Source organism: Oncorhynchus mykiss, chromosome 4 (assembly GCF_057628025.1).
Source record: "Oncorhynchus mykiss isolate SJ-2025 chromosome 4, ASM5762802v1, whole genome shotgun sequence".
NCBI classification, from domain to species: domain Eukaryota; kingdom Metazoa; phylum Chordata; class Actinopteri; order Salmoniformes; family Salmonidae; genus Oncorhynchus; species Oncorhynchus mykiss.
The window spans coordinates 6,380,032-6,405,688 of record NC_143025.1 but is presented as its reverse complement, the minus strand read 5'-3'; the positions used below and the strand labels follow the sequence as shown (position 1 = coordinate 6,405,688).

The 25,657-nt window shown below is 41.5% G+C and overlaps 1 protein-coding gene across 2 annotated transcripts; it reads right to left on the bottom strand.

Annotated features, from left to right (window-relative positions):
* Positions 1-1,250: 1,250 nt before the first annotated feature.
* LOC110522695 (patatin-like phospholipase domain-containing protein 2) lies at positions 1,251-25,657 on the bottom strand. 2 transcript variants are annotated; one of them, XM_090230972.1, is made up of 9 exons: positions 24,972-25,657; positions 24,435-24,667; positions 22,303-22,368; positions 19,808-20,017; positions 19,383-19,443; positions 17,250-17,474; positions 15,675-15,807; positions 5,294-5,416; positions 1,251-4,731 (listed from the first exon to the last, which is right to left on the bottom strand). In XM_090230972.1, exons 1-9 carry the CDS (start codon positions 25,156-25,158, stop codon positions 4,383-4,385), a joined length of 1,587 nt encoding a protein of 528 aa, XP_090087098.1. In that variant the 5' UTR covers positions 25,159-25,657; the 3' UTR covers positions 1,251-4,382. The 2 variants fall into 2 exon arrangements, with proteins under 2 accessions (XP_090087098.1, XP_090087099.1); XM_090230973.1 differs by having other exon boundaries at positions 19,720-20,017; positions 24,972-25,628.

Below are 25,657 nucleotides of genomic sequence, written 5' to 3'. Positions count from 1 at the left end.
GCGGTGCCCTTACAGTATGCTCATGGTATAGCAGGTCTTAGCGGTGCCCCTACAGTATGCTCATGGTATAGCAGGTGTTAACGGTGCCCCTACAGTATGCTCATGGTACAGCAGGTGTTTGCGTTGCCCTTACAGTATGCTCATGGTATAGCAGGTCTTAACGGTGCCCTTACAGTATGCTCATGGTATAGCAGGTCTTAACGGTGCCCTTACAGTATGCTCATGGTATAGCAGGTCTTAGCGGTGCCCCTTACAGTATGCTCATGGTACAGCAGGTCTTAGCGGTGCCCTTACAGTATGCTCATGGTATAGCAGGTCTTAGCGGTGCCCTTACAGTATGCTCATGGTATAGCAGGTGTTTGCGGTGCCCTTACAGTATGCTCATGGTATAGCAGGTCTTAGCGGTGCCCCTTACAGTATGCTCATGGTACAGCAGGTGTTAACGGTGCCCCTACAGTATGCTCATGGTACAGCAGGTGTTCGCGGTGCCCTTACAGTATGCTCATGGTATAGCAGGTCTTAGCGGTGCCCTTACAGTATGCTCATGGTACAGCAGGTGTTTGCGGTGCCCTTACAGTATGTTCATGGTACAGCAGGTGTTTGCGGTGCCCTTACAGTATGTTCATGGTACAGCAGGTGTTTGCGGTGCCCTTACAGTATGTTCATGGTACAGCAGGTGTTCGCGGTGCCCTTACAGTATGCTCATGGTACAGCAGGTGTTCGCGGTGCCCTTACAGTATGCTCATGGTACAGCAGGTGTTCGCGGTGCCCCTACAGTATGCTCATGGTACAGCAGGTGTTCGCGGTGCCCTTACAGTATGCTCATGGTATAGCAGGTGTTTGCGGTGCCCTTACAGTATGCTCATGGAACAACAGATTAGATGTGTTTTTTTTGTGTGCAGGTAACCCTTTTATTACTAAACAAATGTGTTATGCCATTTGGTTTTATTTCTATTAAAAACCAAGCATTTGTTTGTCCTGCTCAATGCATTTGCCAAGCAGCCAAGTTAAGAGCCGTGAGACTGCTTTGAAATACATCTTAATCACCAAAACGTTATTAAGTTTGGCAGCATCCCCTTTTTATCTACAGTTGAAGTCTGAAGTTTACATACACCTTAGCCAAATACATTTAAACTCAGTTTTTCACAGTTCCTGACATTTAATCCTAGTAAAAATTCCCTGGTTTAGGTCAGTTAGGGTCACCACTTTATTTTAAGAATGTGAAATGTCAGAATAATAGTAGAGAGAATAATTTATTTCAGCTTTTATTACTTTCATCACATTCCCAGTGGGTCAGAAGTTTACATACACTCAATTAGTATTTGATTGCATTGCTTTTACAAACTAGCTTCCACAAGCTTCCCACAATAAGTTGGGTGAATTTTGGCCCATTCCTCCTGACAGAGCTGGTGTAACTGAGTCAGGTTCGTAGGCCTCCTTGCTCGCACACACTTTTTCAGTTCTGCCCACAAATGTTCTATAGGATTGAGGTCAGGGCTTTGTGATGGCCACTCCAATATCTTGACTTTATTGTCCATTTTGCCACAACTTTGGAAGTATGCTTGGGGTCATTGTCCATTTGGAAGATCCATTTGTGACCAAGCTTTAACTTCCTGACTGAAGTCTTGAGATGTTGCTTCAAAATATCCACATAATTGTCTTTCCTCATGATGCCATCTATTTTGTGAAATGCACCAGTCCCTCCTGCAGCAAAGCACCCCCACAACATGTTGCTGCCACCCCTGTGCTTCACGGTTGGGATGGTGTTCTTTGGCTTGCAAGCCTCTCCCTTTTTCCTCCAAACACAACGATGGTCATTATGGCCAAACACTTCTAGTTTTGTTTCATCAGACCAGAGGACATTTCTCCAAAAAAGTACGATCTTTGTCCCCATGTGCAGTTGCAAACCGTAGTTTGGCTTTTTTATGGCGGTTTTGGAGCAGTAGCTTCTTCCTTGCTGAGTGACCTTTCAGGTTATGTCGATATAGGACTCGTTTTACTGTGGATATAGATAATTTTGTACCTGTTTCCTCCAGCATCTTCACAAAGTCCTTTGCTGTTGTTCTGGGATTGATTTGCACTTTTTCGCACCAAAGTAATTAACAGTAAAATGCCACCAAAAATATTGTTTTGAGTCAGTGTATGTTACACCTCTTCGTTACGGTTCGTTGTTTGTTTCGTTCTTTCTTTGTTGTTCTGTGCGTTTCTAGTAAATAATATGTGGAAACCATATCGTGCTACAGCTTGGTCCGATAATTAGTACGACGAACGTGACAATATCAGTGTGAATGCTATGTTTAACAATATACAGTATTTCCATATTGAAGCCATTTGGCAATTTGGCTTCTTACAATGTGGACTGCAAACATGTTCAACATATTTATGGGATAGATGGGACTAAATACATTTTTTTTGTAATTTTTGTATCTGTAGGCTATTTAACAAACTATGCTATAACGGACTAACACTCAAATAAGAGACTGTAAAATACTCAACTTGAAGCGACCACATTATTTAGCCAAGGAGCACGTTCTGATTGGCCAGTGAGGGATCAAGCCTCAACACACACCCACAACTTGCTCATTCAATTCGCAACACAGCCAGCTACTGTGCCCATAATTCCAGTTGTGAAAAATAGCACAAAAAAATACATTCTGACACCCCCCCCCCCCCCCCCCCCCCGAACCTATAGTGATACTGCCAGCGCTTAGATTTACAATTGCGTTAGGTCTTGTTAAAAAATAGAGTCCGTTGTATGCCACTCAAATGACACCCTATACCCTATTAAGTCCACTTCTTTCGTAGCGCACTATGTAGGGAATAGTGTACCGTTTAGAACACAGCCGTTCCTTTTTAGCTCCTAGTGAAGCAACAGGGGGCCTCGGTGATGTCATAATGTCAAATCAATGAAGAGAAGTAGATGTCCATTGAGGGCTGGACATCCTAATGATGGAAGTAAGCACTTATAAAGGCACGTGTTAAAAAAAGAGACGAGAACGAACACTAGAACAAAAAAGGGAGTAATTTTAAGTTATGAATAAAAAGACACCTGTTAATTGAAATGCATTCCAGGTGCCGCATGAAGCTGGTTGAGAGAATGCCAAGAGTGTGCAAAGCTGTCATTGAGGCAAAGTTTGGCTACTTTGAAGAATCTAAAATATATTTTGATTTGTTTAACACCTTTTTGGTTACTACATCATTCCATATTTGTTATTTCATAGTTTTGATGTCTTCACTATTATTCTACAATGTAGCAAATAGTAAAAAAAAATAAAGAAAAACCCTGGAATGACTAGTTGTGTCCAAACTTTTGACTGGTACTGAATGTCAAAGCACTGTGTAACGACGAGCTGACGGACTTGTGATCAGAGTCTGAGGACGGATAACAACTCAATGAAAAGAAGTTACATGTCATTCTAAGGTGCTGTGTTCTCTGCAGACGAGATTCTGCAGATCGGTGACAGGTTGTCGAAGGTCCCCTGTAGGTTCCTAGGCGTCGACAGTCTGCGATCCTAATAGACATTCCACTAGGGCCCTAATAGCTACCAACAGCTCCTAGAGATCCAGTGTGGCTCAGTCGACAAATCAAACCAAATTGTATTTGTCACAGGCGCTTGAAGACAACAGGTGTAGAACCTCACAGTGAAAATGTCCTTCTGACCAACAATGTAGTTTTAAGATAATACTGATAATAATAATAGTAACCGTGTGGTGTCAGCGATGCCAGTGTCATCGTGGCTTTGGTTCCCACTGGGGTCACGTACAATTAAATATATGCACTCAGGGTACTGAACGTGGGTTTGGCTCGGGGTACTGAACGTGGGTTTGGCTCGGTGTACTGAACGTGGGTTTGGCTCGATGTACTGAACGTGGGTTTGGTTCGGTGTACTGAATGTGGGTTTGGCTCGGTGTACTGAATGTGGGTTTGGCTCGGTGTACTGAATGTGGGTTTGGCTCGGTGTACTGAACGTGGGTTTGGCTCGGGGTACTGAATGTGGGTTTGGCTCGGTGTACTGAACGTGGGTTTGGCTCAGTGTACTGAACGTGGGTTTGGTTCGGTGTACTGAACGTGGGTTTGGCTCAGTGTACCCTCTGGACACGCTCTCATGTACCCTCTGGACACGCCCTAATTTACCCTCTGGACGCGCCCTAATTTACCCTCTGGACACGCCCTCATTTACACTCTGGACACGCCCTCATTTACCCTCGGGACACGCCCTCATTTACCCTCTGGACACGCCCTAATTTACCCTCTGGACACGCCCTCATTTACACTCTGGACACGCCCTAATTTACCCTCTGGGCACGCCCTCATTTACCCTCTGGACACGCCCTAATTCACAGTCCACCCTCGTCCTTTTCTTTAGGGATACATTATAATGTTAGAGTGAGGCTGGAGTAGAGTTGTGGTTTTCATTGAGCCTCCTCATCATCAGCCCCATCCCCTCGACGTCCTCTGGGTCTATAGGGGCCAGGGCTGGTCCTGGACTTCCTTCCCCAGCTTCGGGGCATCTTCCTGGGCCTGGGGTCCCCCTGGTGTATAAGGCGCCGTGGAGGTCCAGGTTGACACAGAAGGAGCCCGGCAGCAGCTGCCTCTGGTACTGGTCCAGACGACTGATAACATCCAGGACAGAGGAGCTGCCTCCACTCGCCCAGCTAGGGAGCAGTCTGGCAGGGTTGAGTTGGGCAGGCAGGGACTGGCAGTGACGCAGCTCCAACTGATAGTAACAGCTGAAGAGAGACAGTCATTAGATGAGAAATAATGAGAAATGAGGACTTGAAGTGAGAATGTGGGAGAACCACCAGTAGAGAAAGACATTCATCTCAGACGATGCTGAAGAAAGAGTTCTGGTTGTTTTTTTGTGTGAAAAATCAATACAAATTTGATCTTTTTTTTTATTTTTACAAACAGTAAGTGAGAATGTTTGTCTATCTGTCCCTGTCTCTGTCTGTTTCTGTCTGTCTATGTGTCTGTATCTGTGTGTCTGTCTGTCTGTCTGTCTGTCTGTCTGTCTGTCTGTTTCTTTCTTTCTTTCTTTCTTTCTTTCTTTCTTTCTTTCTTTCTTTCTTTCTTTCTTTCTTTCTGTCTGTCTGTCTGTCTGTCTGTCTGTCTGTCTGTCTGTCTGTCTGTCTGTCTGTGTGTCTGTTTCTGTCTGTTTGTTTGTGTGTCTGTTTCTGTCTGTCTGTCTGTCTGTCTGTCTGTCTGTCTGTCTGTCTGTCTGTCTGTCTGTCTGTCTGTCTGTCTGTCTGTCTGTTTCTCTCTGTTTGTTTGTGTGTCTGTATCCCTACTTACTTTGCAGAGACGTGGTTGGAGACAGTCTTGGTGGCCCGGCTCACAGCACACTGCAACACCTTAACGACCTGCTCCCTGATCCAACCCACATCCTCATGAACATCAGGCAGCCACTCTAACAGTCTGGCAGAAGAGACAGCCATTAGTCATATATAATAATATAGTCACTCTAACAGTCTGGCAGAAGAGACAGGCCATTAGTCATATATAATAATATAGTCACTCTAACAGGAGAGACAGGCCATTAGTCATATATAATAATATAGTCACTCTAATAGAAGAGACAGGCCATTAGTCATATATAATAATATAGTCACTCTAACAGAAGAGACAGGCCATTAGTCATATATAATAATATAGTCACTCTAACAGGAGAGACAGGCCATTAGTCATATATAATAATATAGTCACTCTAACAGTCTGACAGGAGAGACAGGCCATTAGTCATATATAATACTATAGTCACTCTAACAGGAGAGACAGGCCATTAGTCATATATAATAATATAGTCACTCTAACAGAAGAGACAGGCCATTAGTCATATATAATACTATAGTCACTCTAACAGTCTGACAGGAGAGACAGGCCATTAGTCATATATAATAATATAGTCACTCTAACAGGAGAGACAGGCCATTAGTCATATATAATACTATAGTCACTCTAACAGAAGAGACAGGCCATTAGTCATATATAATAATATAATCACTCTAACAGTCTGACAGGAGAGACAGGCCATTAGTCATATATAATAATATAGTCACTCTAACAGTCTGACAGGAGAGACAGGCCATTAGTCATATATAATAATATAGTCACTCTAACAGGAGAGACAGGCCATTAGTCATATATAATAATATAGTCACTCTAACAGAAGAGACAGGCCATTAGTCATATATAATAATATAGTCACTCTAACAGTCTGACAGGAGAGACAGGCCATTAGTCATATATAATAATATAGTCACTCTAACAGAAGAGACAGGCCATTAGTCATATATAATAATATAGTCACTCTAACAGAAGAGACAGGCCATTAGTCATATATAATAATATAGTCACTCTAACAGTCTGACAGGAGAGACAGGCCATTAGTCATATATAATAATATAGTCACTCTAACAGGAGAGACAGGCCATTAGTCATATATAATAATATAGTCACTCTAACAGTCTGACAGGAGAGACAGGCCATTAGTCATATATATTAATATAGTCACTCTAACAGAAGAGAAAGGCCATTAGTCATATATAATAATATAGTCACTCTAACAGGAGAGACAGGCCATTAGTCATATATATTAATATAGTCACTCTAACAGAAGAGAAAGGCCATTAGTCATATATAATAATATAGTCACTCTAACAGTCTGACAGGAGAGACAGGCTATTAGTCATATATATTAATATAGTCACTCTAACAGAAGAGACAGGCCATTAGTCATATATAATAATATAGTCACTCTAACAGTCTGACTGAAGAGAAAGGCCATTAGTCATATATAATAATATAGTCACTCTAACAGAAGAGACAGGCCATTAGTCATATATAATAATATAGTCACTCTAACAGAAGAGACAGGCCATTAGTCATATATAATAATATAGTCACTCTAACAGGAGAGACAGGCCATTAGTCATATATAATAATATAGTCACTCTAACAGAAGAGACAGGCCATTAGTCATATATAATAATATAGTCACTCTAACAGTCTGACAGGAGAGACAGGCCATTAGTCATATATAATAATATAGTCACTCTAACAGAAGAGACAGGCCATTAGTCATATATAATAATATAGTCACTCTAACAGAAGAGACAGGCCATTAGTCATATATAATAATATAGTCACTCTAACAGAAGAGACAGGCCATTAGTCATATATAATAATATAGTCACTCTAACAGAAGAGACAGGCCATTAGTCAAATATAATAATATAGTCACTCTAACAGAAGAGACAGGCCATTAGTCATATATAATAATATAGTCACTCTAACAGAAGAGACAGGCCATAAGTCATATATAATAATATAGTCACTCTAACAGAAGAGACAGGCCATTAGTCATATATAATAATATAGTCACTCTAACAGAAGAGACAGGCCATTAGTCATATATAATAATATAGTCACTCTAACAGAAGAGACAGGCCATTAGTCATATATAATAATATAGTCACTCTAACAGAAGAGACAGGCCATTAGTCATATATAATAATATAGTCACTCTAACAGAAGAGACAGGCCATTAGTCATATATAATAATATAGTCACTCTAACAGTCTGACAGGAGAGACAGGCCATTAGTCATATATAATAATATAGTCACTCTAACAGAAGAGACAGGCCATTAGTCATATATAATAATATAGTCACTCTAACAGGAGAGACAGGCCATTAGTCATATATAATAATATAGTCACTCTAACAGTCTGACAGGAGAGACAGGCCATTAGTCATATATAATAATAAAGTCACTCTAACAGAAGAGACAGGCCATTAGTCATATATATTAATATAGTCACTCTAACAGAAGAGACAGGCCATTAGTCATATATAATAATATAGTCACTCTAACAGGAGAGACAGGCCATTAGTCATATATAATAATATAGTCACTCTAACAGGAGAGACAGGCCATTAGTCATATATAATAATATAGTCACTCTAATAGAAGAGACAGGCCATTAGTCATATATAATAATATAGTCACTCTAACAGTCTGACAGGAGAGACAGGCCATTAGTCATATATAATAATATAGTCACTCTAACAGAAGAGACAGGCCATTAGTCATATATAATAATATAGTCACTCTAACAGGAGAGACAGGCCATTAGTCATATATAATAATATAGTCACTCTAACAGTCTGACAGGAGAGACAGGCCATTAGTCATATATAATAATATAGTCACTCTAACAGTCTGACTGAAGAGACAGGCCATTTGTCATATATAATAATATAGTCACTCTAACAGAAGAGACAGGCCATTAGTCATATATAATAATATAGTCACTCTAACAGTCTGACAGGAGAGACAGGCCATTAGTCATATATAATAATATAGTCACTCTAACAGGAGAGACAGGCCATTAGTCATATATAATAATATAGTCACTCTAACAGTCTGACAGGAGAGACAGGCCATTAGTCATATATAATAATATAGTCACTCTAACAGAAGAGACAGGCCATTAGTCATATATAATAATATAGTCACTCTAACAGAAGAGACAGGCCATTAGTCATATATAATAATATAGTCACTCTAACAGTCTGACAGGAGAGACAGGCCATTAGTCATATATAATAATATAGTCACTCTAACAGGAGAGACAGGCCATTAGTCATATATAATAATATAGTCACTCTAACAGTCTGACAGGAGAGACAGGCCATTAGTCATATATAATAATAAAGTCACTCTAACAGAAGAGACGGGCCTTTAGTCATATATAATAATATAGTCACTCTAACAGTCTGACAGGAGAGACAGGCCATTAGTCATATATAATAATAAAGTCACTCTAACAGAAGAGACAGGCCATTAGTCATATATATTAATATAGTCACTCTAACAGAAGAGAAAGGCCATTAGTCATATATAATAATATAGTCACTCTAACAGTCTGACAGGAGAGACAGGCTATTAGTCATATATATTAATATAGTCACTCTAACAGAAGAGACAGGCCATTAGTCATATATAATAATATAGTCACTCTAACAGTCTGACTGAAGAGAAAGGCCATTAGTCATATATAATAATATAGTCACTCTAACAGAAGAGACAGGCCATTAGTCATATATAATAATATAGTCACTCTAACAGAAGAGACAGGCCATTAGTCATATATAATAATATAGTCACTCTAACAGGAGAGACAGGCCATTAGTCATATATAATAATATAGTCACTCTAACAGAAGAGACAGGCCATTAGTCATATATAATAATATAGTCACTCTAACAGTCTGACAGGAGAGACAGGCCATTAGTCATATATAATAATATAGTCACTCTAACAGAAGAGACAGGCCATTAGTCATATATAATAATATAGTCACTCTAACAGAAGAGACAGGCCATTAGTCATATATAATAATATAGTCACTCTAACAGAAGAGACAGGCCATTAGTCATATATAATAATATAGTCACTCTAACAGAAGAGACAGTCCGTTAGTCATATATAATAATATAGTCACTCTAACAGAAGAGACAGGCCATTAGTCATATATAATAATATAGTCACTCTAACAGAAGAGACAGGCCATTAGTCATATATAATAATATAGTCACTCTAACAGAAGAGACAGGCCATTAGTCATATATAATAATATAGTCACTCTAACAGAAGAGACAGGCCATTAGTCATATATAATAATATAGTCACTCTAACAGAAGAGACAGGCCATTAGTCATATATAATAATATAGTCACTCTAACAGAAGAGACAGGCCATTAGTCAAATATAATAATATAGTCACTCTAACAGAAGAGACAGGCCATTAGTCATATATAATAATATAGTCACTCTAACAGAAGAGAAAGGCCATAAGTCATATATAATAATATAGTCACTCTAACAGAAGAGACAGGCCATTAGTCATATATAATAATATAGTCACTCTAACAGAAGAGACAGGCCATTAGTCATATATAATAATATAGTCACTCTAACAGAAGAGACAGGCCATTAGTCATATATAATAATATAGTCACTCTAACAGAAGAGACAGGCCATTAGTCATATATAATAATATAGTCACTCTAACAGAAGAGACAGGCCATTAGTCATATATAATAATATAGTCACTCTAACAGTCTGACAGAAGAGACAGGCCATTAGTCATATATAATAATATAGTCACTCTAATAGAAGAGACAGGCCATTAGTCATATATAATAATATAGTCACTCTAACAGTCTGACAGGAGAGACAGGCCATTAGTCATATATAATAATATAGTCACTCTAACAGAAGAGACAGGCCATTAGTCATATATAATAATATAGTCACTCTAACAGGAGAGACAGGCCATTAGTCATATATAATAATATAGTCACTCTAACAGTCTGACAGAAGAGACAGGCCATTAGTCATATATAATAATATAGTCACTCTAATAGAAGAGACAGGCCATTAGTCATATATAATAATATAGTCACTCTAACAGTCTGACAGGAGAGACAGGCCATTAGTCATATATAATAATATAGTCACTCTAACAGAAGAGACAGGCCATTAGTCATATATAATAATATAGTCACTCTAACAGGAGAGACAGGCCATTAGTCATATATAATAATATAGTCACTCTAACAGTCTGACAGAAGAGACAGGCCATTAGTCATATATAATAATATAGTCACTCTAACAGGAGAGACAGGCCATTAGTCATATATAATAATATAGTCACTCTAATAGAAGAGACAGGCCATTAGTCATATATAATAATATAGTCACTCTAACAGAAGAGACAGGCCATTAGTCATATATAATACTATAGTCACTCTAACAGGAGAGACAGGCCATTAGTCATATGTAATAATATAGTCACTCTAACAGAAGAGACAGGCCATTAGTCATATATAATACTATAGTCACTCTAACAGTCTGACAGGAGAGACAGGCCATTAGTCATATATAATAATATAGTCACTCTAACAGGAGAGACAGGCCATTAGTCATATATAATACTATAGTCACTCTAACAGAAGAGACAGGCCATTAGTCATATATAATAATATAGTCACTCTAACAGTCTGACAGGAGAGACAGGCCATTAGTCATATATAATAATATAGTCACTCTAACAGTCTGACTGAAGAGACAGGCCATTAGTCATATATAATAATATAGTCACTCTAACAGTCTGACAGGAGAGACAGGCCATTAGTCATATATAATAATATAGTCACTCTAACAGTCTGACTGAAGAGACAGGCCATTAGTCATATATAATAATATAGTCACTCTAACAGAAGAGACAGGCCATTAGTCATATATAATAATATAGTCACTCTAACAGAAGAGACAGGCCATTAGTCATATATAATAATATAGTCACTCTAACAGAAGAGACAGGCCATTAGTCATATATGATAATATAGTCACTCTAACAGTCTGACAGAAGAGACAGGCCATTAGTCATATATAATAATATAGTCACTCTAACAGAAGAGACAGGCCATTAGTCATATATAATAATATAGTCACTCTAACAGAAGAGACAGGCCATTAGTCATATATAATAATATAGTCACTCTAACAGGAGAGACAGGCCATTAGTCATATATAATAATATAGTCACTCTAACAGTCTGACAGAAGAGACAGGCCATTAGTCATATATAATAATATAGTCACTCTAACAGGAGAGACAGGCCATTAGTCATATATAATAATATAGTCACTCTAATAGAAGAGACAGGCCATTAGTCATATATAATAATATAGTCACTCTAACAGAAGAGACAGGCCATTAGTCATATATAATACTATAGTCACTCTAACAGGAGAGACAGGCCATTAGTCATATGTAATAATATAGTCACTCTAACAGAAGAGACAGGCCATTAGTCATATATAATACTATAGTCACTCTAACAGTCTGACAGGAGAGACAGGCCATTAGTCATATATAATAATATAGTCACTCTAACAGGAGAGACAGGCCATTAGTCATATATAATACTATAGTCACTCTAACAGAAGAGACAGGCCATTAGTCATATATAATAATATAGTCACTCTAACAGTCTGACAGGAGAGACAGGCCATTAGTCATATATAATAATATAGTCACTCTAACAGTCTGACAGGAGAGACAGGCCATTAGTCATATATAATAATATAGTCACTCTAACAGTCTGACTGAAGAGACAGGCCATTAGTCATATATAATAATATAGTCACTCTAACAGAAGAGATAGGCCATTAGTCATATATAATAATATAGTCACTCTAACAGAAGAGACAGGCCATTAGTCATATATAATAATATAGTCACTCTAACAGAAGAGACAGGCCATTAGTCATATATGATAATATAGTCACTCTAACAGTCTGACAGAAGAGACAGGCCATTAGTCATATATAATAATATAGTCACTCTAACAGAAGAGACAGGCCATTAGTCATATATAATAATATAGTCACTCTAACAGTCTGACAGGAGAGACAGGCCATTAGTCATATATAATAATATAGTCACTCTAACAGGAGAGACAGGCCATTAGTCATATATAATAATATAGTCACTCTAACAGTCTGACAGGAGAGACAGGCCATTAGTCATATATAATAATATAGTCACTCTAACAGTCTGACAGGAGAGACAGGCCATTAGTCATATATAATAATATAGTCACTCTAACAGAAGAGACAGGCCATTAGTCATATATAATAATATAGTCACTCTAACAGTCTGACTGAAGAGACAGGCCATTAGTCATATATAATAATATAGTCACTCTAACAGAAGAGACAGGCCATTAGTCATATATAATAATATAGTCACTCTAACAGAAGAGACAGGCCATTAGTCATATATAATAATATAGTCACTCTAACAGTCTGACAGAAGAGACAGGCCATTAGTCATATATAATAATATAGTCACTCTAACAGTCTGACAGGAGAGACAGGCCATTAGTCATATATAATAATATAGTCACTCTAACAGAAGAGACAGGCCATTAGTCATATATAATAATATAGTCACTCTAACAGAAGAGACAGGCCATTAGTCATATATAATAATATAGTCACTCTAACAGAAGAGACAGGCCATTAGTCATATATAATAATATAGTCACTCTAACAGAAGAGACAGGCCATTAGTCATATATAATAATATAGTCACTCTAACAGTCTGACAGGAGAGACAGGCCATTAGTCATATATAATAATATAGTCACTCTAACAGGAGAGACAGGCCATTAGTCATATATAATAATATAGTCACTCTAACAGAAGAGACAGGCCATTAGTCATATATAAAAATATAGTCACTCTAACAGTCTGACTGAAGAGACAGGCCATTAGTCATATATAATAATATAGTCACTCTAACAGAAGAGACAGGCCATTAGTCATATATAATAATATAGTCACTCTAGTCTTACCTAACAGTCATAGACAGAGCAGACTCCAGGGTATAGGGTCTAGTCTTACCTAACAGTCATAGACAGAGCAGACTCCAGGGGAGGGTATAGGGTCTAGTCTTACCTAACAGTCATAGAAAGAGCAGACTCCAGGGGAGGGTATAGGGTCTAGTCCTACCTAACAGTCATAGACAGAGCAGACTCCAGGGAAGGGTGTAGGGTCTAGTCTTACCTAACAGTCATAGACAGAGCAGACTCCAGGGGAGGGTGTAGAGTCTAGTCTTACCTAACAGTCATAGACAGAGCAGACTCCAGGGGAGGGTATAGGGTCTAGTCTTACCTAACAGTCATAGACAGAGCAGACTCCAGGGGAGGGTATAGGGTCTAGCCCTACCTAACAGTCATAGACAGAGCAGACTCCAGGGTATAGGGTCTAGTCTTACCTAACAGTCATAGACAGAGCAGACTCCAGGGGAGGGTGTAGAGTCTAGTCTTACCTAACAGTCATAGACAGAGCAGACTCCAGGGGAGGGTGTAGAGTCTAGACTTTCCTAACAGTCATAGACAGAGCAGACTCCAGGGGAGGGTGTAGGGTCTAGTCTTACCTAACAGTCATAGACAGAGCAGACTCCAGGGTTGGGTATAGGGTCTAGTCTTACCTAACAGTCATAGACAGAGCAGACTCCAGGGGAGGGTATAGGGTCTAGTCTTACCTAACAGTCATAGACAGAGCAGACTCCAGGGGAGGGTATAGGGTCTAGTCTTACCTAACAGTCATAGACAGAGCAGACTCCAGGGGAGGGTGTAGAGTCTAGTCTTACCTAACAGTCATAGACAGAGCAGACTCCAGGGGAGGGTGTAGAGTCTAGACTTTCCTAACAGTCATAGACAGAGCAGACTCCAGGGGAGGGTGTAGGGTCTAGTCTTACCTAACAGTCATAGACAGAGCAGACTCCAGGGGAGGGTATAGGGTCTAGTCTTACCTAACAGTCATAGACAGAGCAGACTCCAGGGGAGGGTATAGGGTCTAGTCTTACCTAACAGTCATAGACAGAGCAGACTCCAGGGGAGGGTATAGGGTCTAGTCTTACCTAACAGTCATAGACAGAGCAGACTCCAGGGGAGGGTGTAGAGTCTAGTCTTACCTAACAGTCATAGACAGAGCAGACTCCAGGGGAGGGTGTAGGGTCAAGTCTTACCTAACAGTCATAGACAGAGCAGACTCCAGGGGAGGGTATAGGGTCTAGTCTTACCTAACAGTCATAGACAGAGCAGACTCCAGGGGAGGGTATAGGGTCTAGTCTTACCTAACAGTCATAGACAGAGCAGACTCCAGGGGAGGGTGTAGGGTCAAGTCTTACCTAACAGTCATAGACAGAGCAGACTCCAGGGGAGGGTATAGGGTCTAGTCCTACCTAACAGTCATAGACAGAGCAGACTCCAGGGGAGGGTGTAGGGTCTAGTCTTACCTAACAGTCATAGACAGAGCAGACTCCAGGGGAGGGTATAGGGTCTAGTCCTACCTAACAGTCATAGACAGAGCAGACTCCAGGGTATAGGGTCTAGTCCTACCTAACAGTCATAGACAGAGCAGACTCCAGGGGAGGGTATAGGGTCTAGTCCTACCTAACAGTCATAGACAGAGCAGACTCCAGGGTATAGGGTCTAGTCCTACCTAACAGTCATAGACAGAGCAGACTCCAGGGGAGGGTATAGGGTCTAGTCTTACCTAACAGTCATAGACAGAGCAGACTCCAGGGGAGGGTATAGGGTCTAGTCTTACCTAACAGTCATAGACAGAGCAGACTCCAGGGGAGGGTATAGGGTCTAGTCTTACCTAACAGTCATAGACAGAGCAGACTCCAGGGGAGGGTATAGGGTCTAGTCTTACCTAACAGTCATAGACAGAGCAGACTCCAGGGGAGGGTATAGGGTCTAGTCTTACCTAACAGTCATAGACAGAGCAGACTCCAGGGGAGGGTATAGGGTCTAGTCTTCCCTAACAGTCATAGACAGAGCAGACTCCAGGGGAGGGTATAGGGTCTAGTCTTACCTAACAGTCATAGACAGATCAGACTCCAGGGGAGGGTATAGGGTCTAGTCCTACCTAACAGTCATAGACAGAGCAGACTCCAGGGGAGGGTGTAGGGTCTAGTCTTACCTAACAGTCATAGACAGAGCAGACTCCAGGGGAGGGTATAGGGTCTAGTCCTACCTAACAGTCATAGACAGAGCAGACTCCAGGGTATAGGGTCTAGTCTTACCTAACAGTCATAGACAGAGCAGACTCCAGGGGAAAGGTGTATGGAAGCATCATAGCCGTCGCCATCCTGACTGGCAGCAGGTTGCTTAGCGACTGGCCCAGACTGTATCTCTCCTTGCAGGCTTCCACCAGAGCTATAGAGAGAGACAGAGAGAACAACTTTCTACAGTCATAGTAGACTACAATACACGACAACACATACAGAGGGAGACAGAGAGGAGAGAGAACAACTTACTACAGTCATAGTAGACTACAATACACGACAACACATACAGAGGGAGACAGAGAGGAGAGAGAACAACTCACTACAGTCATATAGACACAATATACCACAACACATACAGACAGAGAGAACAACTCACTCCAGACTGGCTGACTGACTGGCTGGCTGGCTGGCTGGCTGGCTGGCTGACTGGCTGGCTGACTGGCTGGCTGGCTGGCTGACTTGCTGGGTGGCTGACTCACTCACATTTCCCATGGCAGACAATAGTTGAAGCAAGGCCAGGTTACCCAGTGGATCCCCTAACCTAGCAAGGCCAGGGTAACACAGTGGATCCCCTAACCTAGCAAGGCCAGGGTAACACAGTGGATCCCCTAACCTAGCAAGGCCAGGGTAACACAGTGGATCCCCTAACCTAGCAAGGCCAGGGTAACACAGTGGATCCCCTAACCTAGCAAGGCCAGGGTAACACAGTGGATCCCCTAACCTAGCAAGGCCAGGTTACCCAGTGGATCCCCTAACCTAGCAAGGCCAGGGTAACACAGTGCATCCCCTAACCTAGCAAGGCCAGGGTAACACAGTGGATCCCCTAACCTAGCAAGGCCAGGGTAACACAGTGGATCCCCTAACCTAGCAAGGCCAGGGTTACCCAGTGGATCCCCTAACCTAGCAAGGCCAGGGTAACACAGTGGATCCCCTAACCTAGCAAGGCCAGGGTAACACAGTGCATCCCCTAACCTAGCAAGGCCAGGGTAACACAGTGGATCCCCTAACCTAGCAAGGCCAGGGTAACACAGTGGATCCCCTAACCTAGCAAGGCCAGGGTAACACAGTGGATCCCCTAACCTAGCAAGGCCAGGGTAACACAGTGGATCCCCTAACCTAGCAAGGCCAGGTTACCCAGTTGATCCCCTAACCTAGCAAGGCCAGGGTTACCCAGTGGATCCCCTAACCTAGCAAGGCCAGGGTAACACAGTGGATCCCCTAACCTAGCAAGGCCAGGGTAACACAGTGGATCCCCTATCCTAGAGCTACAACTATAGTAGAAACAAGAGCAGGAGATCTGATCTGGCCAGCTTCTTCTCTACACCAGTCTCTGGTTGGTTGGATATTCTTCAGTAGTCTAGGGCTTTTCTGAGACTTGCTCTGGAGACTGGTCTAGAGAAAGGCCTTGTGCTGAGGAGTTGCCATCTCCCCTGACAACAATACATCACTAAAATGTAGCTGTGTTTGTGTTTTTTGATCAATTTTTCTGTTTTCCTCTCTTTATAGCTTGTACACTGTCCTTGTTCTTTATTGAAAGGCGTTTAAATACAATGTATTATGAATCTGATGTATTATTTTGGTGCATCCTACCTTTGTGTAGTCTGGGTGGCAGGTGCTCGAAGATATGATCCTCGATGTTGGATTTGGACTCGGCGGGGGCCACCACGGACTCTTTCTCAATGGGTCTGATCTCGTTCTGTACCAGCCGCTCCTCGTGTTCTTCATCGTCATCATCATCATCATCATCCTCGATGACGTCATCTTCCTCACCGTCGGCTATTAGAGGTCTGTGGGGTCCTTGGGGATTCAACAGTCCTGAAACATAAACACACGTAATAATATAACTACTCTATACCAAGCCTGATCTAGTATAGTCATATCTATACCAAGCCTGATCTAGTATAGTCATATCTATACCAAGCCTGATCTAGTATAGTCATATCTATACCAAGCCTGATATAGTATAGTCATATCTATACCAAGCCTGATCTAGTATAGTCATATAACTACTCTATACCAAGCCTGATCTAGTATAGTCATATCTATACCAAGCCTGATCTAGTATAGTCATATCTATACCAAGCCTGATCTAGTATATAGTCATATAACTACTCTATACCAAGCCTGATCTAGTATAGTCATATCTATACCAAGCCTGATCTAGTATAGTGATATAACTACTCTATACCAAGCCTGATCTAGTATAGTCATATAACTACTCTATACCAAGCCTGATCTAGTATAGTCATATAACTACTCTATACCAAGCCTGATCTAGTATATAATAATAGAACTACTCTATACCAAGCCTGATCTAGTATATAATAATAGAGCTACTCTATACCAAGCCTGATCTAGTATAGAGTTATATAACTACTCTATACCAAGCCTGATCTAGTATAGAGTTATATAACTACTCTATACCAAGCCTGATCTAGTGTAGAGTTATATAACTACTCTATACCAAGCCTGATCTAGTATAGTCATATCTATACCAAGCCTGATCTAGTATAGTCATATCTATACCAAGCCTGATCTAGTATATAGTCATATAACTACTCTATACCAAGCCTGATCTAGTATAGTCATATCTATACCAAGCCTGATCTAGTATAGTGATATAACTACTCTATACCAAGCCTGATCTAGTATAGTCATATAACTACTCTATACCAAGCCTGATCTAGTATAGTCATATAACTACTCTATACCAAGCCTGATCTAGTATAGAGTTATATAACTACTCTATACCAAGCCTGATCTAGTATATAATAATAGAACTACTCTATACCAAGCCTGATCTAGTATAGAGTTATATAACTACTCTATACCAAGCCTGATCTAGTATAGAGTTATATAACTACTCTATACCAAGCCTGATCTAGTGTAGAGTTATATAACTACTCTATATCAAGCCTGATCTAGTATATAATAATTTAACTACTCTATACCAAGCCTGATCTAGTATTGAGTTATATAACAAACTCTATACCAAGCCTGATCTAGTATAGAGTTATATAACTACTCTATACCAAGCCTGATCTAGTGTAGAGTTATATAACTACTCTATATCAAGCCTGATCTAGTATATAATAATTTAACTACTCTATACCAAGCCTGATCTAGTATATAATAATTTAACTACTCTATACCAAGCCTGATCTAGTATAGAGTTATATAACTACTCTATACCAAGCCTAATCTAGTATAGAGTTATATAACTACTCTATACCAAGCCTGATCTAGTATTGAGTTATATAACAAACTCTATACCAAGCCTGATCTAGTATAGAGTTATATAACTACTCTATACCAAGCCTGATCTAGTGTAGAGTTATATAACTACTCTATATCAAGCCTGATCTAGTATATAATAATTTAACTACTCTATACCAAGCCTAATCTAGTATAGAGTTATATAACTACTCTATACCAAGCCTGATCTAGTATTGAGTTATATAACAAACTCTATACCAAGCCTGATCTAGTATAGAGTTATATAACTACTCTATACCAAGCGTGATCTAGTATATAATAATAGAGCTACTCTATACCAAGCGTGATCTAGTATATAATAATAGAGCTACTCTATACCAAGTGTGATCTAGTATATAATAATAGAGCTACTCTATACCAAGCGTGATCTAGTATATAATAATAGAGCTACTCTATACCAAGCATGATCTAGTATATAATAATAGAGCTAATATAAAGGTGTCTTACCGTTCTTCTTCAGAAAGTGAAGAGCATCTTTGTACCCCTGTTTACACATGGCCTTCATAACCTGAAAAAACACAGATAAACAGACACATTAGATATCTTCCCACAGACAGTTTAGATATCTTCCCACAGACAGTTTAGATATCTTCCCACAGACAGTTTAGATATCTTCCCACAGACAGTTGAGATATCTTCCCACAGACAGTTTAGATATCTTCCCACAGACAGTTTAGATATCTTCCCACAGACAGTTTAGATATCTTCCCACAGACAGTTTAGATATCTTCCCAAAGACAGTTTAGATATCTCCCCACACGCGTGTGCGTGCGTGTGTGTGTACCTGTGGCTCAGGGGGAAACAGAGCTTTGGACACTCTGTAGAGGTTGGTGAGTGTGTGTGTGCGTGCGTGTGCGTGTGTGTGTGTGTACCTGTGGCTCAGGGGGAAACAGAGCTTTGGACACTCTGTAGAGGTTGGTGAGTGTAAACTGGATGGAGGTGTTGGTGAATCGTAGTTCATGCATGTTGGTGGATCGGTCTCTAGGGCAGATGTCACTCTCTCCAGAGAACGGAGACACAGTGATGGTGTTCTTCAGCTCATACTGAGGCAGATTATCACTGATACCACCGTCCACGTAACGCTGGAGGGGGAGGAGGGAGGGAGGGGAAAGAGTGGGAGGGAAGGAGAGAGAGAGGAGGGAAGGAGAATAGGGAGGGAGGGAGGGAGGGAGGGAGGGAGGGAGGGAGGGAGGAGAGAGAGAGAGAGAGAGAGAGAGAGAGAGAGAGAGAGCGAGAGAGAGAGAGAGGAGAAAGAGAGGGAGGGAAGGAGGGAGAGAGTAGAAAGAGAGGGAGAGAAAGAGTGGGAGGGAAGGAGAGAGAGAGGAGGGAAGGAGAATAGGGAGAGAGGGAGGGAGGGATGAGAGAGAGAGAGAGAGAGAGAGAGAGAGAGAGAGAGAGGGGGAGGGAAGGCGAGAGAGAGGGAGAGAGAGAGTTAGACACAGAGAGATAACTAAATACCAACGATTTTAAGTCAGTGAGACAATATATTATAAGCTTTATAACGTCACAGTATAAAGACTAGCGCAAGTTCTCAAGCATCATCTTGGCTTTAAGTAAATACCCTGTAGGGTAGAAGTGTGAAAACTGGCAGGGGGGCATGGGATGTGTTATATAGTGACGTCTCGTCCAGTGTCCAGACATTCAGAGGACAGGAGAGGACAACCTTGAGAGAGTTGGCGTGTCTCAATAATAGATCATAGAAAAGCCCTGTACAAAGAAAAGCCCTGTCCGGTCCAAGAGAAGCCCTGTACCAAACAGAGATATGGTCCGGTCCTAGGAAAGCCCTGTACCAAACAGAGGCATGGTCCGATCCTAGGAAAGCCCTGTACCAAACAGAGACATGGTCCGATCCTAGGAAAGCCCTGTACCAAACAGAGACATGGTCCGATCCTAGGAAAGCCCTGTACCAAACAGAGACATGGTCCGATCCTAGGAAAGCCCTGTACCAAACAGAGACATGGTCCGATCCTAGGAAAGCCCTGTACCAAACAGAGAGATGGTCCGGTCCTAGAGAAGCCCTGTACCAAACAGAGACATGGTCCGGTCCTAGGAAAGCCCTGTACCAAACAGAGGCATGGTCCGGTCCTAGGAAAGCCCTGTACCAAACAGAGGCATGGTCCGGTCCTAGGAAAGCCCTGTACCAAACTGAGACATGGTCCGGTCCTAGGAAAGCCCTGTACCAAACAGAGACATGGTCCGGTCCTAGAAAAGCCCTGTACCAAACAGAGACATGGTCCGGTCCTAGAGAAGCCCTGTACCAAACTGAGACATGGTCCGGTCCTAGAGAAGCCCTGTACCAAACAGAGAGATGGTCCGGTCCTAGAGAAGCCCTGTACCAAACTGAGACATGGTCCGGTTCTAGAAAAGCCCTGTACCAAACAGAGACAATACTATCTTCCACTCATGACGTCTAATTCTGAACTAATGTGAACTCCAATACATATGGGTACTTACCTTGTCATATAAACCTGTTATACGCTACTTGTCTCTCTCACCCAGAGAGAGAAAGGGAGAGAGGGAGAGAGAGAGACAGAGACAGAGAGAGAGAAGGGGGGGGATAGAGAGAGAGAGAGAGAGAGAGAGAGAAAGGGAGAGAGAGCGAGAGAAAGGTGGAGAGAGAGAGAGAGAGAGAGAGAGAGAGAGAGAGAGAGAGAAAGAGACAGGTACAGAGAGATAGAGAGAGGGGTAGAAAAGGAGAACACAGAGCCAAGAACAATGACAACGACAACGACAATGACAACAATCCAAGGAAACCACAGCCAGGGAACAGAATTAAAGGGGAATAGGCTGAGTTGAAGAGAGATGGAGAGTCAACAATGACTTCTGAAAACAATCGCATCTGTTCTGATATTGTTGCTAATGACAACAGCTGTGCTTTCTCAAAGCTAATTTATGCACAAAACACTTGGTTTGTTTGGCAACAGAAAAGTGTATGCACAGATGTAAGATCTAAATTTGAGCCAGTTTGCTACAGCAGGAAAATAATCCTGCAGCAACAGGAAGTGTGAATTAGTATGTAGATTATAACTAATGGGCATTCTTTGTAGGGGTTGATGCGTTTTTTTTTAGGGCAAATCAAGTCTGAAATGTAAAAACTTTAAAAACTTTTTAAAACCTTGAATACACTACCAGTTTTCAAATTCTCAGCAACAAAAGAGTGATCAAATTAAGATCCACCTGTTTGTTTTGAAATGGTGGTAAGTATATCCTCTTTGAATGTACAGTAGGCTAATCACACACACACACACACACACACACACACACACACACACACACACACACACACACACACACACACACACACACACACACACACACACACACACACACACACACACAGAGAAAGATAAGAAGGTAGTGTACTCACCACGCCCTGCAGTGTAGGGGGGATCAGTCCACAGTACACAGGGATGTAAGCACTGCAGACACACGCCTGGATAAAGAACACACAACACATTATTATGAGTCCACAGGACACACAACACATTATTATGAGTCCACAGGACACACAACACATTATTATGAGTCCACAGGACACACAACACATTATTACGAGTCCACAGGACACATAAGACATTATTATCGTTAGAGAACATTGCAACAACACAAATATGTGTGTGTGTGTGTGTGTGTGTGTGTGTGTATAACTGCGTAAAACACACTCATTCTGACATGAACTCAACAGGTCTGGATCCAAGTAACTGTTTGTGTCTCGGACTCTCACAATTTAAGCCAGTTTATGTATCTGAGTCTCTGTGTACAGTCCTCTGTCAGACCGTCACAATCAGTGTTTGTTCAGGTTAGTGTCTGAGTTTATGGGATGTGTCCCACCGGTATGTAACTAGTAGGTATGAATACTGTCAGTTTTCGTTCATAAAATATCCTACTTTGTCAGCAAGTCACTATTTTGTGACACTCACCTGCCCCGAGCCAATGAGTCAGCAGGAGTATCCTATTTGTGCAAGTCAATGTCTGGGTTTATAGTTATGAGATGAGATCATTGATGAGGGCGCCCCGAGTGGCGCAGTGGTTTAAGGCTCTGTATCTCAGTGCTAGAGGCGTCACTACAGACACCCTGGTTCAGATTCCAGGCTGTAACACAACCGGCTGTGATTAGGAGTCCCATAGGGCGGCGCACGATTGGCCCAGCGTCGTCCGGGTTTGGCCCGGGGGGGGGGGGTGGGGTAGACCCTCATTGTAAATAAGAATTTGTTCTCAACTGACTCGCCAAGTTAAATAAAGGTTGAATAAGAATAAAATGTGAATAAAAAGGTGTATGTACATACGGTGCTTTCAGAACGTATTCAGACCCCTTCACTTTTCCCACATTTTGTTACGTTACTGCCTTATTATAAAGTGTATTAAATAAATAAATAAATAACATATACAAATCCTCAGCAGTCTACACAGAATACCCCATAATAACAAAGTGAAAACAGGTTTTAAGTCATGTTTGCAAATGTATTAGAAATAAAAAACATAATAAATAAAATCCTTATTTACATTAGTATTCAGACCCTTCGCTATGAAACTCAACATTGACCTCAGGTTGCATCCTGTTTCCATTGATCATCCTTGAGATGTTTCCACAACTTGATTGGAGTCCACCTGTGGTCAATTAAATTGATTGGACATGATTTGGAAAGGCACACACTTGTCTATATAAGGTCCCACAGTTGACAGTTCATGTCAGAGCAAAAACCAAGCCGTGAGGTCAAAGGAATTGTCCGTAGTGCTCCGAGACAGGATTGTGTCGAGGTACAGATCTGGGGAAGGGTACCAAGAAATGTCTGCAGCATTGAAGGTCCCTCAAGAACACAGTGGCCTCCATCATTCTTAAATGGAAGAAGTTTGGAAACACCAAGACTCTTCCTAAAGCCGCCCGGCCAAACTGAGCAATCGGGGGAGAAGGGCCTTGGTCAGGGAGGTGACCAAGAACCCGACGGTCACTCTGACAGAACTCTAGAGTTCCTCTGTGGCGATGGGAGAACCTTCAGTGGCAGGGACTGGGAGACTCGTCAGGGTCGAGGGGAAGATGAGCGGAGGAAAGTACGGAGAGATCCTGAATGAGTTCTGGCTTCCGTAGCTAGGGCTGTTGCTAGGGCTGTTGCTAGGGCTGTTGCTAGGACTGTTGCTAGGACTGTTGCTTTAATTTGCTACATTCTGACCGGATTCTGTAATGAACCAAAGCGTCCGTTGCTATGCTGGTTGCTATGCTGGTTGCTATGCTGGTTGGCTGGGGGGACATTACTTGGCATGACAGGCCTCTCATTTCTTTATCTACGTCAAAAACTTTGTCACAGGGTTGGGGTAAAATACATTCACATTTAAATTACAGTCAATTCAGGAAATACATTGAAATTCCAATTCCCTTCAATTAGACACATTTTGAATCAGAATTGTCATTTGGTTTACTTTCTGAATTGACTAGAATTCAAATTAAATTGACCTCAACCTTGCTTTGTCAGCAAGTCAGTGTTTGAGGTAGGAGACGCTCACCTGCACCAGTTCCTCCTTGCTGTTAAAGTGGGACACCAAGACATTCTCTCCGTCCGTCACCCTGGTGAGTGATATGCCCAGCCTCCCTGTGGCACGGTGGTGGGCATCGGGTGGCAGCGTTTTATACAGCATGTTACGCATGATCTTGACCAGGTTGAAAGACGGGTGCATAGGACCCAGGAAACGCTTCCGGGCATCTTTGGCCACATCAATGATGTTGGCACCTGCCTCACCTGATGAGGAAACAATAAGGTACAGAATATTGTTAATGTCAGAGACGGTCTATTAGTATAATGTGGTAACATTATATCGGGCATTGCTATTGCTGGCAATTGGGGGAAAAAAATACATCGTGTGTACTCATTTCGCAACGATAATGTCAAGGAAAACGGCGGTGGGTAAAAGTAGATAATCGCTATACAGACAGTGCACAGGCCGGGCAAGAGACACAGCAAAGAAAGACAAGAAACTGACACACACACACACACACAGTGTCATTACTATGCAATAAGTAGAGGAAAGTTTATCACTGCCTACCTAAACAAGCTCCGCTGACCAGCGCAGTGGCGGTGAGCGCCCCAGCCGATGCCCCGTAGATGTGCCGGGCGTTATGCACTAGAAACGGACACTGTTCCTGCAGACAACTCGCTACACCGATATGATAGATGCCTAAGAAACCGCAACCTGCAAAGGAAATGTTCCACGTCGAATCTAACGGAAACATAACTACTGAGGGAAATAATGCCTCTCTTATTAACTCAGACAGAAAGCTCTGTTCACAGTTCACAGCTGCCGAGTTAGTTAACTACCTAACGAGCTAAAGTACTGGTAATTTCACGGTCCAAAATGTATGAAATATATCAGCTATTGGTGACGGACGGGTCCCTTGCGGTCCATTAGATTGCAAAGCGATCTGTATTCACATCGTTAACATCAGCAAGCAAGTTACACACTTGTCTGGCTGTCAACAAGTTGATTTTGTCTTCAAGTTCTCGAGGACATCTTCACCATTTCATATTCTTTAAAAGTTGTTTCTTTGTTTCTTCTATTTGTTGAAAACAGTAACGTTTTTTTTTTCTTCTCCAAAAACAATAACGTTATCCAGACGAAATGGTTGAACATCTCTGTCTTTGAAAGCTTCGTCCCAACCTTTTAAATATCACTTTCGTTCATCTGTTGAATTTGTACACACACGGTGGAGGCGGGCGTATTCCGGTGGGTTT